General features: G+C 41.2%; 1 protein-coding gene across 3 annotated transcripts in view; it reads right to left on the reverse strand.

Annotated features, from left to right (window-relative positions):
• Positions 1–17811, reverse strand: part of LOC137249244 (zinc finger protein 345-like) — a 198491-nt gene that overhangs the window by 48569 nt on the left and 132111 nt on the right. For all 3 annotated transcript variants that reach the window (XM_067780563.1, XM_067780562.1, XM_067780560.1), the window contains 2 exons: positions 13899–14048; positions 13532–13819 (listed from right to left, as the gene is read on the reverse strand). In XM_067780563.1, the coding sequence (XP_067636664.1) occupies positions 13532–13819; positions 13899–14048 (438 nt within the window). The remainder of the gene's footprint in view (positions 1–13531; positions 13820–13898; positions 14049–17811) is intronic.

A 17811-nucleotide genomic window follows, 5' to 3' on the forward strand; every position in this document is an offset into this window, starting at 1 on the left:
ATCTTGGGTGTGACGTTTGATCAGGATCTACATTTTGGTGAGCATGAAGCCGCAATTGTACCGAAAATCCGAAGCCGTAAAAATAAAATCCTCAAATCTCTTGCTGGCAGTACTTTGGGAAAAGACAAAGAAACGGTCATTACCACTTACAGAGCAATTGGCCAGCCGATTGCACGCTACGCGTCCCCTATATGGTCGCCAAGCCTAAAAACTACTCTCTGGAAGAAGCTACAGGCCTGCCAAAATATTGCTCTCAGAACCGCCACTGGCTGTCTTCTTATATCCCCAGAACACCATCTACATAAACAGGCAAGAATACTCACACTGAGATGCTAACCAAACATTTCCTGTTGAATACCCAGAAACCTGGGCATCCCAGCATGCATCTGATTGATGAGACAACATCGCCCAGGGGCTTAAGGAGTCATCTCCGTAAGCATTATGAGGAGATACGGCACCTGAGAACTCAGCCGTATGGTGGACCGCAAATTATCTGTCTGGTTGGCAAGCATCGGTGCAAATCAGGAAAATAACATCCAAACCAAGAAGAATTAAACAAGCGGTACCCCTACCTTCACCACCATAAGGAGTCACTATCATTTCCTGCGCCGATGACCGCACAATAATGGCCACAGGCCGAGGCCCACACATCGATGAGCTTTGTAATAAAATAAACAGCTATCTCTCTGATCTCTCGCGAAACCTGACATTGTCACCGACCTTATTAACGACATGGACGCGCCAAATGTTGAACATCCACGTCAAAGGCATTACGCTACCGACTGTCTTACACCCAAAAATCTACTCCTTCCACTACTTTGGAAGCATTTGAGTACCCTTGTGCCAACCATCCACCTCTATTGTAGTTTTAAGTTCTCCCTTGAAGCGCAGATAGGGAATCAGGTAGTTGTTGTTGTTGTAGCAATGCTCGCCCCACCTAATAGCCGCGACCGATCACAAATTGTCATCAATATCCTCTAACGGGAGTCCAAGGAAACTTGCAGTTTCAACAGGGGTGGACCATAAGGAAAGGGGTGTTAGAGGCGTTGGTTCCACATTACAATTAAAGAGATGGTTGGTGTCATGTGGGGACACATTGCAAGCGGGGCATACATTTTGTATGTCGGGGTTGATTCTGGATAGGTAAGAGTTTAACCTGTTTCAGTATCCAGAACGAAGTTGAGCAAGAGTGACACGCGTTTCCCTGGGGAGTATGGGTTCCTCTTCCGCGAGTTTTGGATAATTTTCTTTAAGTACTGGATTCACCGGGCAATTCCCGGCATAAAGGTCCGACGCCTGTTTATGGAGTTCACCAAGGACCTGCTTGTGTTTTTTCACTTCATACGGCTGGGTTCTCAGGTGCCGTATTTCCTCAAAATGCTTACGGAGATGACTCCTTAAGCCCCTAGGTGGTGCTGGTTCATCAATCAGATGTCTGTTGGGATGCCCAGGTTTCTGGGTATTCAACAGGAACTGTTTGGTCAGCATCTCATTTCTCTCCCTGATGGGGAGTATTCTCGCCTCATTATGCAGATGGTGTTCTGGGGGCATAAGAAGACAGCCCGTGGCGATTCTGAGAGCAGTATTTTGGCAGGCCTGTAGTTTCTTCCAGTGGGTAGTTTTTAGGCTTGGCGACCATATGGGTGACGCGTAGCACGTAATCGGCTGGCTAATTGCTTTGTATGTGGTCATGAGCGTTTCTTTATCTTTTCCCCAGGTACTGCCAGCAAGGGATTTGAGGATTTTATTACGGCTATGAATTCTCGGAACAATTGCGGTTGCGTGCGCACCAAAATGTAGATCCTGATCAAACGTCACACCCAAGATTTTGGGGTGTAGGACAGTCGGTAGCGTAGTGCCATCGACGTGGATGTTCAATATGGTCGACATTTGGGGCGTCCATGTTGTAAATAAGGTCGCGGAAGATTTAGTCGGTGACAATGCCAGGTTTCGCGAGGCGAAAAAACTGGAGAGATCAGGGAGATAGCCGTTTATTTTATTGCATAGCTCATCGATCTCTGGGCCTGGGCCTGTGGCCATTATTGTGCAGTCATCGGCGTAGGAAACGATTGTGACTCCTTCCGGTGGTGAAGGTAGCTTGGATATGTAGAAATTAAACAAAAGTGGGGATAGGACACCACCCTGTGGCACCCCTTGTTTAATTCTCCTTGGTTTTGATGTTTCGTTTCTGAATTGCACCGATGCCTGCCGACCACCCAGATAATTTGCGGTCCACCTTTTAAGACATGGGGGAAGGGTAGACACTTCCAGGTCTTGCAGTAACGAGCCATGGTTGACCGTATCAAAGGCTTTTGATAGGTCTAGCGCTACGAGTACTGTTCTATGGTGGGGGTATTGATTCAAACCGCAATTTATCTGGGTGCCAATGACATTTAGCGCGGAGGTAGCGCTATGGAGTTTTCTGAAGCCATGCTGATGAGGGGCTAGCTGCAAATGTGCTTGGAAATAAGGGAGCAAAATGGCTTCAAGCGTCTTTGCCACTGGCGATAGGAGAGATATCGGACGATATGACTCACCTATGTTAGTTGGTTTCCCAGGCTTTAGTAGCGGGACCACCTTGGCCATTTTCCGTTTCTCGGGTATGACAAAAGTGGAAAGAGACAGGTTGAAGACATACGCTAAATATTTGAAACCCTCTTTCCCTAGGTTTTTAAGCATCGGCATGGCTATGCCGTCTGGGCCCACTGCTTTGGATGGTTTAGCGCGACCAATGGCGTCCTCAACCTCTCTAGCGGTGATGGTGATTGGTGACGCGCTGAATTTGTGTTTATGTGCATGTCTATTGGCTCTCCGTCTATCTTTGTCAACCGTAGGATGCATTATATATTGTCGGCATAAAGCGCTCGCGCATTTTTTCACATCCGACAGCACCTTATCGCCAAAGGCGATGGAAACTTTGTCTTTGTGCTTAGTCGGATTCGATAGGGACTTTACGGTGGACCAAAGTTTACCTACACCGGTAGAGAGGTTACAACCTCTTAGGTGCTCTTCCCATTTCGCCCGCTTGTGTTCGTCCACAAGCAATATGATGCGTTGGTTTATATCCCTTATTTGGGGGTCGCCTGGATCAAGCTGTCTTATAAGGTCGCGTTCCCTCGCTAAGCTCGCGGCCTCCGCCGGGAAGTGGGGCCGGATTTCGGGAATTCTCCCGGCGGGAATGAAATGTGCCGAGGCGGATTCAATGACCTTACAGAAGGCACGCTCCCCTTGGCGGGCATCAGTCGGGATAGGGAGGGCAGCAAAGCTGCTGTCTGTTGCAGATTTATATTCTTCCCACTTTCCTTTTTTGAAGTTTATGAAAGTGCGTTTTTCGGTGACGATGAAGTCGGCGGTACGCTCGAACGAAATAAGTATGGGCAGGTGGTCGGATGCCAATGTTACCATCGGCTGCCAGTTGACGCAGTTTACGAGTTCTGCGCTCACGATTGAGATATCTGGCGAGCTATGACAGCTTCCTACCTTACGTGTGGGGGCGTCTCCGTTTATTGTGCAGAACGTCGTTTCTTCTATTTGATCCGCCAACATCTCACCCCTACTGTCAGCCCGCAAGTTTGAATGCCATAGGTCGTGATGGGCATTGAAATCGCCTAAGATAATGCGATTGTTGCCAGTGAGTAAGGCCTCGATATTAGGGCGGTATCCACTGGGGCAACAGGTGACAGGAGGGATGTAGATGTTGATGATTTCTAGATTTGCATCGCCTGACCGAAAAGATAGGCCTTGACGTTCTAAGACATTGTCCCTGCGGTCGATGCCAGGATCAAATGTATAATATTGCACAGAGTGGTGTATAATAAACGCGAGGCCGCCTCCATTTCCGCTCTCGCGGTTTTTCCTGTGGACATTATACCCAGAGCAGGTCTGCAATGCAGATCTTGCTGTGAGTTTAGTCTCTTGAATCGCAGCAATGCGGATGTTGTGCCGCTTCATGAAATCGACTATCTCCGTAATCTTCCCAGTTAGTCCATTACAGTTTAACTGCAGAATTCTGAAGTGCATGAGGGGTGACGCCGCCACTCTAGAGGTAAGTGACGGGTGACTACGCCTAGGTTGTGGAAGGCCAGGACGCAATTGCTGTTGTGGCCTTGGGACTGGGCGCCCTTGGGCAAGCATTGGGGTACCCGGATGATTTGGGTTTGCGACCTGGCAACATGGCGCGATGAAACCCGTCGAGGGGTTGCCGTCGCGGATACCAGAACATCTAGGAAAGTGGCACCACCCAAGGCAGGAGCTGCATTTAGCGGATGTCGCAAACCTATATATTCTGTGCTGGCAGACGGTACAAACGGAGGTAGGGACTAAGAGTCTGTTTCCCAGACCTGCACGATTGCTGCCAGAAAAGAGGGGGAGGGGGGAGAAGAAGACGGGGCAGGGGCTGATGCTCAGCATCGCTACCAGCTCTACTACGAAGTTAGTAGTTACGAGTGGTATCAGCTGTTTGAGTTGTTGGCGCCGTGGGGCGCGAGCGGCAGCGGGTACTTGTTGTGGCTTGCTGAGCAGCGAGGCTGCTGGAAGGTAGTGGGGGAGGGGGGCGCTTAGGCGTAGACTACGGGACGCCCTTGGGCGTGAGCAGCAAGGAGCCACAAAAGATTTATAAAAGTTACGTGGACGTCGGGTTTTGGGATCAAGCCCAGAACAACCTGTCCGATGCAACCATCCCTTGCACGAGACACACTGAACAGAGTATGACCGTCCTAAAAATATTCTTTTCTGGCAAATGCAGCAAAACCATTTCTCAGGACCGGGGTCAGGAGACGGACCCGGATTGGGTTCGATACCTTCCCGGAGTAAGAGAATATGTAGCAGTCCTGCTGCAAGGAGCTGCTGGGAGGATGACAATTTGTGGGAGGGACGAAACAAATTAAATGGGGTCACACTGAGATGACAGTCCTTGGTCGGGAAAAATCCCGAGTCGCCCCGGTACATAGAACCGACTGCCTTCGGAATCAGGTAGTCATTTCGTCCTGTAATTGACGACGCTATACCACTATGGCCGTATGGTCGGCGCTCAAGGTGCCCCGAGGCACTGAGCTTGGTTGCAGTTGTTAATGCTATGTTCATTGCTACCAGGTCTACAGGTGGAATGTGCAGAATGGCATACCGTGCAGCCGTCGGGGTTGTTTTCAGGGCTCTTCTAATGCTAAGCATTGATAGTCTGCATACACCCCTCTAATTTTTTGAGGTAGATTGTTTTTTGTATGGCTTTCCACCAAACAAGATCTCGATAGTATTATAGAATAGGGCTTACAATCGCTGTAAAAACCCAATGAGAAGGAGAGGGTGATAAAGCCCACGTACACCCCAGCATTCTTTTACATGCATAAAGTGCCGTTGAGGCCTTCTTCACCCTCTCCTCCAGGTTGAGCTTCCATGACAGCTTACTATCTACGATGATTCCTAGATATTTTGTGCAAGGTTTCTCCTGTAAGTTCACCCCTTCTAACTTAGGCCTGGTCCAATTTGGGACCTTGTACCTCTTTGTAAACAAGACCATATCCGTCTTATCCGCGTTGGCTGTCAACCCGACATTAGATGCCCAGGTATGAATATCCCGAAGCGCCCGATCCATCAAAGAGCTAATCGTTGGAAGGCATTTTCCACTTATGAAAATTACAACTCATATGCGTAAGCCGTAAGTTTTACGGGTCCCTAATTGAATCGCCTGAGCAGTTGGTTAATGAACATTTTTTGAATTTTCTCAATTTTATAGGAGTTATATTCATAGAAAAGATTCGTTATTATTGAGCAATATTCAAGACCACTTCTGACCAAGCATATATAAAGTGCCCTCAACGTCATAGGGTCCTTCAAGTCTCTGGTGTTACGTTCCCAACCATTGCATCAAATTTTGAAACAATGAAGTCAATGTGACTAGAAAACGAGAGTTTGGAGTCTAAAATTACACCCAAGTATTTACTGTCTTGACAACGATTAAGAGCTTTAGCATTTAGTTTGTAGATAAAGTATATGGCAGTTGTCTTTTTGGAATAAGACACAACATGTGCATTATTTGCTACACTCATTATATAAAATAATAATGGTTTCATCCTTAAGTCAAGCCAATTTTGTTTTGTATCCAAAATTAATACATATGTATATCCGCTATTTTGGATTAAGTTATGGCTATGCACTGATTGTTTTGAAATCAAAGTTTATCATATTGTTCGCTTTATTTTAGTAATATTGGATTCATATCATCGCCGCTATGTGAATGTTCTTCGCCCCATTTAGAGAGCTTTATCATAAATAAGCATTTATTTTTTTCGTTAATATCTTTTGAACGACTCAAAATTTTTGTTTCCGCCTTCGGATTATTAATACTGAGGTCGAGGTCATTTTCCCCGGGGTTTCTCAGGGGGCCCGCGACTTAGAGGTACTAAGACATTTTTTTTTTAATTTAAGAGAGTCTTTAGTTGTTCCATGTGCAAATTTTAAGCCGAATTTCAAAAGCAACGAATATTGATAATGATTTTTTGCCTGGACCTGAGGAGACAATAAAAAACATCAAACAAAAGTGTATGTTTACATGAATCCGAAATCGTAAAGTTTTCGTGGCGACACTGATGATATATCATCTTCAAAAAGTCTTTCAACAACCACCAACTCTGTATTAAAGTCCAGATTATTTAAACGACATCGATATCGGTACCGCGAATAATGACTTTTTGCGATCTGAAGAAGTAAACGAAATAATTCGTCGAGGTCATCAAAAGTGTCCTGTTATTTTTCCACGCGATTGCATTTCCTACCTCGTTGTTAACCAGAATCTTGCCAAATGGAGAGAAAGTGGAGCGGGACTGGTTGGTGTGGAGTGCCAGTAGCAATGCTTTTGATTGCCTACAATGTCGTCTGTTAAGCACCAATACTTTAAATCGACCTCTAATTTGTTGTGTGGATATTCGAAATTGCAGGAATGGAAGAAGCTATACGATAAACTGCCATCACACGAAAATACTCAAGATCACATTAAATGTTCTATTCAATGGCGATCTTTACAAAATCTAATTCAAAAGGAGGCTACAATTGATACACTTATCAATGACCAGCTAATCACTGAAACTCAAAAGTGGAAAGAAATTTTATATACAATTTTGGACACTATTTTATTTTTGGGTGAAAGAGTTCTAGCTTTCAAAGGCGAAGGTATATATCTTGGTGAACGAAACGATGGAAATTTTTTGGGCATCTGAGATCTCATAAGCAAGAAAGTTAGGATTTCACAACAGCAGTACAAATGTTTACATGTTCACTATCTTTCCCCAGACATTCAGAACGAGTTTATAGATATTTGTGCAAAACACGTGAGTGAAACTATATTAGATCAAGGCAAGAAAGCTAAGTATTTTGCTAATATCGTTGATGCTATGCCTGATGCTAGTCACGTTGACTACGTTCATTTTGGCTTTCGTGAATTGTAACCAAAAAATTGGGCAGAAAATCGCTGATCTAATTTGCCATATTCTAGGTAAACACGAAATCCCATTAAAAGATTGTCTTGCACAAGCGCACGATAACGGCGCCATATTGGAGCTTACAACGGAGCACTACGTAACATTCTCGACAAAAACACGAATGCTCAAAAAAAAAAAATGTACCGAGCTCTCTTCATAGTCTTTCAGCCAAAAGCCAAATTTGACTACACAAGCATACGGCGATGTTACCGGCATTCTCAAATACATCAACAAGTTCGAATTTATTTTGCTGTCCTCAATTTGGTTCAAAATACTGACTACCATTAATGAAGGAAACGTGGTCCTCCAAGCTAGAGACGCCACCATAGATGTTGAGGTCCGACATCTAGATGCCTTAGTAGCTGATTTGAAGTTGATCAGGAACCAATGGGAAACAATTTTAAACGAATGCAAAACAGTTGCTCTTCAATTGAACATCTCGCCAAAGTTTCCGGACATTCGAAAGAGAAACCCCAAAAGACGTTCTGAAGATAATTTAAATGAGATGATTACGGATGTTTCAGAGTCTGATTTTAAAAACAATACATTCCTGGTGATCGGTGATTCGGTAATCACTGGCATTACTGAACGATTTGCAACTATGAGAAATTTGAGCGAGACGCTTTCCTTTTTGTGGCAATTTGAAGACATGGATGAAACTACGGTTCGGGCGAGCGCAGCAAAATTTGTCGAAAAATACAAGTCGGACATTTCTCAAAGCTTAGAATGCGAAATAATTCACTTGAATATATTTACGAAGCAAATTTTGATAAAAGTCTGTCACCATTGGAATTGCTAAATGCCATCTACATATTGTAACGAATTTACTTGCAAATCCTCTTATTTGCAATCTTCTGCTGAGTTCGAATCACTAAACTGTTGAATAAATAACTCCAATATTGAATGATGGAAAAATGGCCTTTATTAAGTACTTCACAATAACACTTATACTTTGCTACTCGCTGGCTTAATAACCAAACTGATTGATAACTCAAATGAAACTCTACTATTGGCCGCCAGATCGCGTGCTTAATCAAACTGATTGATAGCTCAACTCAAACTGAATTCCTTCTTACTCGCCTGCCCCGCTTTTATAGTTTACGCTGCATACTTCTAGGCTCTTCCATTTCCAGAACTTACCAACAATATTCGTGTGTGTATAGTTCTCATATAGTTTCTACTTGTTTACAATTGTCTACTTTTTAGCGCTTCTCAGATGTACATATGTGAGTTTGTAGTTTACAGTCTCCCGCACACACATAAGCGTATACGTAAATTCATCTGTGTGTGACATCTCATCTCTCGCTGCCTTGTATGTAAATGTTGCTCGTCGGAATGTGTACATATGTGTAGACGCAATTATTGATTCGTTTATGTAGATACATAATGATTGAATTATTGATGTGAATTCACGTCACTGCTTAGCATCGGCCTGGAGATGGCAGCACTCCTTAGTTTTGCTAACATTCGTAACACTGCCCTCCACCTAAGTCTGATCGTCCCGATCAGACAAATCTCCCAATCTAAACGCCGCTAGCATCTCCAAATGTACCACCCTTCTAGTCCGTGGTTTCCCAGTGGTTTGTATGCGGTAGATGGTATCACTGATCTTCTTCACAACTTTGTACGGGCCTTCGAAATTGGGCTGGAACACCTTTCCGCCGGTGAGGGTTGTTTAGCAGTACCAAATCTCCATTCCGGAAACCTTCCGAATTATTTTCCCTGTCGTACCTGTGTTCCATCTTACTACTCATTATTCTGGATCGTTCTCTCGCACTCTGTTGCTTGGCCAATGAAGAACTACTTTGTAGAGCTTGTTCTTGACGGATTGGCTTCACATACTCAGTATCGTTCCGACGTTTCCCAACAAAAGTGCGCGCTGGCTTGAAACCATCCTTGCATTCTTTCTGAAAAATTCTTTCAGTCATTTTAGTGCGTCCATTAGGGTTTGTTGATGCCGGTCTTTTCCTCGCAGGTACTTTTAATTTCGCTTTATTTGGCACATTCGATCCATCAACCTTTGCTCGATCTACTTTCCTTGACTTTCGTGGTCTCTGTCGAATCTCCTCCACCAGCACTCGCTGACTGCTGAACCCTTTTTCTAAACTGAAGTTAAGTGGCACATCTTGGTTCTCACAATGCATCACCCTTCTCTGCATATCGATCTTGATGTCATGGTCAACCAAGAAATCCACTCCCAATATAACTACATCAACGATCTCCGCCACAACGAATTTGTGTAGAACCATGACCTTCCCAATTAGGACTTCACATATTACTTCTCCCTGGACTTGGTTATATTCGCCTGTGACCGTACGCAACCTCGCTCCAGGTAATGACTTTACTCTCTTGTAGACCAAATCAGATCGAATCAAGGAATGAGATGCGCCCGTATCTACAGTCAGTACTCGTTCTTTGCCATCCACATTCCCTCTGACGGTAAGACTGCTTGATTTCCTTCCAATTTGCGACACAGATATCACAGGGCATTCAATAGCTGGATCTAGCTCTCTACCTCTTACTCGCTCTTGCTCATCTCCTCCAGCTTTGCGTTTACGGCCACCCACATTGTTGGAACTATTAAGACCAAGATCGCAATGACGTGCTATGTGACCGGACTTCCCGCATTTGAAGCATTTGATAACTTTTTCACTTCGCTTTTGCGATCCTTTCAGTGCCTCCAATATTGCGTCTACCCACTCTGGCCTTTCTACTTCCACACGGCGTGCTTTGAAAACTGGCTTACACAGAAGCGACGCCGTTTCCTGAATCAGAGCTTGTGACACCGTTTCTGCGAATGTTGGCTTTGGGTTCGCGTATGTGGCTCGCTTCGTTTCGACGTCCCTTATGCCATTTATAAAGCTCTGAATCTTCACTCTCTCGGTGTATTCCACGGGTGCGTCCGCATTTGCGAGATGAGCCAACCTTTCAACATCTGAAGCAAACTCTTGCAATGTCTCATTTGCTTTTTGGTAGCGGTTTTGCAACTCAATTTGGAATATCTGTTTTCTATGCTCGCTTCCATAACGTCTCTCGACAGCGGCCATCAATGCTTCATAGTTGTTCCGCTCTCCTTCGGGAATCGTCTGTAGGATTTCGGCTGCTGGCCCTTTCAATGCCACGAACAGAGCTGCAACTTTATCTTCAGCATTCCAGTTATTTGCTGCCGACGTCTTCTCAAATTGGAGCTTAAATACCTGGAATGGAACAGAACCATCAAACGTTGGGGATTTTACCTTCAGAGTAGACGTTGAAGTGATTGGACGGTTCAATTGTAACTCCTGAATCCGATCTTTCAAAGCATCCATCTCGGCCTCCACTTTATTTTGTCGTTCACTAACAGCCTCCAGCTGCGATGAGAATTTGGTTTCCTGTACCTCCAGCTTTGTTGAGATACGCTCTTCTTGCTCTTCCAGTTGAGCAGAGATCTGCGATGATATCTGTGCTGAAATTTGCGCCGACATTTCGGATATTCGTGCCTCTTGTGCTTCAATCTTCGCTGTTATTTCAGATGACATTTCTGCAATACGTGTTTCCTGTGATTCCATCTTGGATGCCATATATGTCTTCTGTTCTTCTAACTGTGTTTCCATCTTAGATGTTATATCTGTCTTTTGCGATTCCAGTTGAGATGACATGTTGGTGGATATTTGTGATGACATTTCGGACATTTGTGCCGATATTGCAGCCAATATCAGGTTCAAGTCTGTGTTCGCCATTGTCTGCGGTGTTTCATTTTTCTCCTCCAATTTTGTTGTCTCATCGCCATCAAGATGAAAGACATACTCTTCCACGTCAATTCCTTCTAATTCCATTGCCTCTCGTAGTCGTGCTTGAAGTTCGATCTTATTGCCAGTTGTATTTAATCCACGGTTCTCCAACTCCTTTTTCAGTTGCTGGATCTTCAATTCACTGAACTTTGCCATGTCCAAGTTTATTCGAAGTCTTCGGAATTTATTCAACAATTCCTCTTCTGACACCAATTGTAACGAATTTACTTGCAAATCCTCTTATTTGCAAACTTCTGCTGAGTTCGAATCACTAAACTGTTGAATAAATAACTCCAATATTGAATGATGGAAAAATGGCCTTTATTAAGTACTTCACAATAACACTTATACTTTGCTACTCGCTGGCTTAATAACCAAACTGATTGATAACTCAAATGAAACTCTACTATTGGCCGCCAGATCGCGTGCTTAATCAAACTGATTGATAGCACAACTCAAACTGAATTCCTTCTTACTCGCCTGCCTCGCTTTTATAGTTCTGCATACTTCTAGGCTCTTCCATTTCCAGAACTTACCAACTATATTCGTGTGTGTATAGTTCTCATATAGTTTCTACTTGTTTACAATTGTCTACTTTTTAGCGCTTCTCAGATGTACATATGTGAGTTTGTAGTTTACAGTCTCCCGCACACACATAAGCGTATAAGTAAATTCATCTGTGTGTGACATCTCATCTCTCGCTGCCTTGTATGTAAATGTTGCTCGTCGGAATGTGTACATATGTGTAGACGCAATTATTGATTCGTTTATGTAGATACATAATGATTGAATTATTGATGTGAATTCACGTCACTGCTTAGCATCGGCCTGGAGATGGCAGCACTCCTTAGTTTTGCTAACATTCGTAACAATATGTTCAAAATCTGTATACGATTTTCCCAACATTTGTGTTGCTTTACGTATCTTTTGCACTATACCTGTCACAGTAGTTAGTGCAGAACGTTCCTTCAGCGTCCTTTCGAGAATCAAAAACTTTTATAGATCGCGTTCATCTCAAGAGCGAATGTCAGGACTTGCCACGCTTTGTGTTGAATCCGTTTTGGCAAGATAGTTAAATTTTGCTATTATTATAAAAATTTTGCAGCGAAAAAAGCAAGTAAAGCCACTCTTTCTATATTGAATAATTAAAATTTATAATCATCATTAGATTTATCAGAAATGTAATAAAATGTTACCAAATAACTAGAAAAGATTATTTGAAACAATATGTGGGTGTTAAAAGAGAATTTTATTTCTACGTTACAATAAAATAGTATAAATAATAAATATTCTGTGTTAATTTTATTGTCAGCTATTAGTCCAAAAATCATTTAGTTGATGTGGCAAACATTTTTTTGATGTAATCCATCAATAATGATTCATGAATGAGACGTCATTAATTCAAGTTAATCAAATGTATTAGTGGATTTTTTATAGGGGGCCGTAAATTGTTTAGTCCCGGGCCCGGATTTTCTCTCTACGGCCCTGTCTATAGACACGATAATTTGTAGGTGGGTATGTATGTACCTATATGCCTAGATAAGCGCTCACGGTATACCGTTACATCCACCAATGTACTTGATGTACAAAATAATCAGTGCATAGCCATAACGTAATCCAAAATAGTGGATATATTTATTTTGGATATAACAAAATTGGCTAAACTTAAGGATGAAACCATAAAGGATCTTTGCTAAATGAAAGCTTTTGGACGCCAACCTATTAATCCAACATTTTTTTACATATTGTCTGAACAATTAGAAAAACCGCCCTTTTCGATCCCACATTATTTTATATAATGAGTGTAGTAAAATATGCACATGTGTGTATACTTACCAGAGAATATGTTTAGATCAACGCTCATCGATAAGCGCTTTAAGTAAAAAGTGCTAAGTCAGGAGAAAAAAATTGTTTTGAGTGCGGAAATTGTGCTAAGTCATAAAATAGCTGCTGGGTTAGCATACATGATTTTTATTTATCCTTTTCAAAGCTTCTACACTCAAAAGTATTGCAACTAAGGTATCCTCATTCACAGTTTTGAAAAAAAGGTTATTTCAAAAATTATTCATTTTTTTCGTCTCCTGTAAAATTCGTAAAAAGTGACTTAGCACATTTTCACATTAAGCTAACGATATTTCCTTAATCCGATCCACCATTTAAGAGATATTGCGATGTAAAAAATTGTTTTCCATCACGGATCGTATAAACGATACCGGCCCTGGATTCCGCGCGGAGAAATTAACCTTAATATAAGATCACAGTCTACGGAGTTTATGAATGCCATTTTACCTGTTCACTTTTAATTTAGCCTCTTCTTCCCTTAAAGCTGCCATATTCCGCTCACGCGTCTCTGGATCTTCGTGTGTATGCGTAAATGAGTGTAGCCGTAGCTCCGAAGCTAAACGAACAGCTAAGGGACAAAACTCACATTTGTATATATTTACACCCAGATGTACACGTAAATGCTTATTCAGTATTTTTTTTGTCGTAAAGCACTGGTCGCAGTATTTGCATTTATATGGTTTTTCACCGGTGTGAGTACGCATATGGTGCCTTAGAGCCGAAGCTCGGTTAAATCTATTTAAGACAGACAGAAAATAAAGTTAGAAAAAATTTGGATAAATATATTAGGACGACGCTTTTTATGATAACTTACCGCTTTTCACAAAAATCACATTTATGGGGCTTTTCGCCGCTATGAATTCGGTCATGTTTTTTTATGTCCCGTGTTGTTTTTAAATGTTTGCCACAAACATCGTACGGGTGGTATTGGTATTCCTCCTTCTTGCCACGTATGGTTTTGTCTCTGAAAAAACAAAAAAAAAAAAAAAACAGGTAATAAAGACAAACAAAAAGTAAAAAGTATATTTTTTGCTATTAAAAGGAAGCGAGGATTTAAATTTTGTAACTAAATAGAAATTCGGCTACTAAAAAGTCGAGTATGTTCAAATTTAAACCCGGTCTTAGAGCTTTTTAGTATTTTTAGGCCCACTTGCAAAACGGCAAGTTATTTTTTTTGCTCAGAGCTAATTTCAAAAATGTGTCAAAAATTTATGAGTTTAACTCCTCATGTTAGGTTAATTTTAGCTTAAAAAACTTAACTTGCCGTTCTGCAAAAGAGCCTTAAAGAACACCTTCGGCTTATATCCAAACCCTCTCTCAGCAAAAACACAGTTTTTCAAGAGCAAAAAAACCGTTTCGACAGCTACATATATTGTGAGTTGCTAAAAATATGAAGTACAGCAGTGGGTGATGAAAAATCGCTTTGTGTGTTCAAATAAGTTGTGTGGTTTAAGCTCAGTTTAATATATTTTATAAGTCAGATTGAGCCTTTTGTTATTCGAATTAAAATTATTTTTTTAAAAAAATATAGTTGATAAAAGCTTTTACAGAACAAAGAAAATATTAGTTTTTTGGACGTAACGTTTATTTTCAATCACGTTTTGAACATGACGCCTTGTAAAAGCGCATAGTTTCCTTTTCTTTCCTTTCTTTTGCTTTTCCCTTGTCTCCCCTTCTCTCTTTTCTTTTTTCTTAATTTTCCTTCCTTTCGTTTCCTTTTCATTCCTTTCTTTTACTTTCGCTTGGTTCGTTTCTTCACGTCCTTTCATCGTTTTAGTTATTGATGTTAGAAAAAAAAAATAAAAGAAATTGTATAAAGCAAATGAGTCTGTCTCGCTAGGTAAAAACATATTATTTAATTTTATACATTTGTAAATTTTGGTGGGTTTTAGTTATTTTATTAAATTATTACGCTTTATTATGACAGAAAAGCTCAAAAGAATTAAACATACCAGCTGTCATTAGACCTATTCCTAAACCACCAAAGATTTCATCATGATTAGAAATTTGATTCACCCCATGGTAAACCTTAACAAGTAGCGCAACTAACAGCTGATCGCTCAAAATTAGCACATCCACAAACATCACTAATGTTCATATTACGAAAATCTTTCAGAAAATTCAAGTTAAATTTTTAAACAGCCATAAACTGTGATAATTTTGTAATAAATGGCACTTAGGATATTTGCAGGAATTAAGAGAAAATATTTGCTTATATTCAAGTATTTGGTTATTCTTTCTACATTTATCTGTAATATTGAAACATAGATTGAAGGTATATTGATTCAATGCAACCCTGCTCTTCCTCCTGTTCTTTATTCCACTCCATTCGACTGCCTTCCACTCTATTCGTAGCATAGCCTCAATTTAAGCCGCCAAACTATATAGTAAACAATGATCCTCCCCGAGCTGAGATTCGATTTCGAGTTGTATTTTTGATCCCGCAGCCCAGCCATTGAATAAAAAAAAATATTGCTAATGTATAAGATGAACAGACATTAAAATCCACGGTCTATCTTATTTTAGTTTATTGTTTTATTTTATATAATTAACTAACAAAGCAGTACACAAAATTGTTGCAACCAACAAAGCGAATAAATATTCCAACTTGAATATTCTGTTGTTGTTGTAGCATTGCTTCGCCCCATCCAATAGGCGCGACCACTCACAAATTGGCATCAATATTCTCCAACGGGAGCCAAAGAAAACTTGCAGTTTCAATAGGGCGGAGAAGAGTGAGAGCGGTGTTAGAGGCGTTGGTTCCACATTGCATACCACTCGTATGGTAGGTAGCTGTCAGAGCTCGCCAGATTTATCTATCGTGAGCACAGGTTTAGTAACCTGCGTCAACTGGCAACCAATGGTAACATTGGCATCTGACCACCTACCCATACTCCCATCAGTAAATTGTAAATTGCACAAACTGGGACTCGGATTTTAATCGTTTAGAAAACTTTCTGTGTACACTAAATCCAAGCTCCTTTTGTATCGTGGGTGACCTTAATGCCAGATGGTTCCTCGCAAATAATCTGTGAGAACTCCTTATCGGAGTCTCCGTGCATTTTGTAGCCCGGTGCTCTAAAGATGTAGCCATAGACAAAAAAGGTAAACAAGCGCTAAGCCTAATCGATAGTTTCGGGGTGTTGTTCTGAATGGAAGAGCTCACGGGGATATGTTAGGTGCATTCACTTTTTGTGGTTCTGTTGGCAGCTCTGTTATTGACTATGCTGTTTGCTCATACAATGTTCTTCCTCTTGTTCATGACTTCCACATTGATAGCAAAGAGTACTCTGACCACATGCCAGTTGTTATAAAGTTTAGAGTTCCGTTGTGTGCGAGCAGAGCTAACTTTCCCCCCAAATCAGCATGGAGGCCTAATAAAACTGATAGCTATCGTGAGAACATCTCAAGATCATGTGACTTTGATTATTCGAGCGACGTTGTAAAAGATAAAGTATTACTTTTAGCATAGAAGATAAAAGCAGCGGCTGTGGTAAAACCTTAACGGGCTACTTTCACGCCGAAAAAAGTTTGGTTTGACTCTCAGTGTTATAAGTTACGCGCGGAAATGTTACGTGACTTAAACAAGTATAGGAAAAGTTTCGAGGACTTTGCTAGGACTAGGTACCGTGCCTCTCGCAGGACGTACTTCAAACTATGTAGTCAGAAAAACATTCAGTGGAAATGCAAAGATATCAACCTTTTAAATAGTAAAAGGAACTCAAGTGATTGGTGGCGAATAGCTAACTCCCTTAAGCGCACAACACGTGGTGTCAGTAGTAGCCTTGTACTACAAGACTTCAAGGACCACTTTACGACGTTGCTTTTTAATCCTGGTATAGTTAATAGCTTTCAATGGGCTGCTTCGCTTATTTTAGACCCGTTTCTCGACGCTCCTTTTGACATGAAGGTGCTAGAGTTGACTCTCAGTAAGGCAAAAAACAGTAAATGTTACTGGTGGAATCTAGATGTTCATACTCATATTTTACCTAAATCCATATTATCTTAAAAAAAAGCAATATGGGCAATCCCCGATTATTAAAATCATACAAACAGACAAAATTGGTTAATTCGTTGAAGTTCTATAAATAGAACAAAAACAGCAACAAAACCAAAGTTTCTTTGAAACCGCCGTACCAAGCATAGCTTTAACACATAATTGCATACGAAGTATGCAATGTGTAAAAGATTAAAATATGCAAAAAGAAGGCAATTGGGAAAAACTTTACAACAACTAAGGCATGACGTAGCTGAATGCGTTTATAACCATTTCAACTATCGTAGGAGTGCGAGTTCGACTCCCACTCCCGGGAGAAAAGGCTTTGAAGAGATTTACAAGGTATAATCGAAACAGCTGTCGCCTTATCCGTCCTGATGTCACGTTGTTTAAATTTTTCCCAAATTATTAAACATATTATCTTAAATTTTTAATTTTAAACCGCAACACTTAAAAGTATCGATATATTTGTAATTCTTAAAAATAAAATAACGTGCATTCGCTTCCGGTCTCTTTCTTTTGGAAACGAATGAACGAAGAACACGAATAAGTAAGTTATCCTTTATATTTGACATTTTCTTTGTACCAAAATTGAATTTCATCCTGTTTTATCAGATATTAAAACCATTGCAAACATTGCATCGTTAAAATATTTCGTGCATTTTAATTTAAACAACGCTGCCGACACAGTAAAGCTCCTGGCAATGACCGCATCCCATATGAATTCTGT

The sequence above is a fragment of the Eurosta solidaginis genome, chromosome 4 (assembly GCF_040869045.1).
Source record: "Eurosta solidaginis isolate ZX-2024a chromosome 4, ASM4086904v1, whole genome shotgun sequence".
NCBI classification, from domain to species: Eukaryota; Metazoa; Arthropoda; class Insecta; order Diptera; family Tephritidae; genus Eurosta; species Eurosta solidaginis.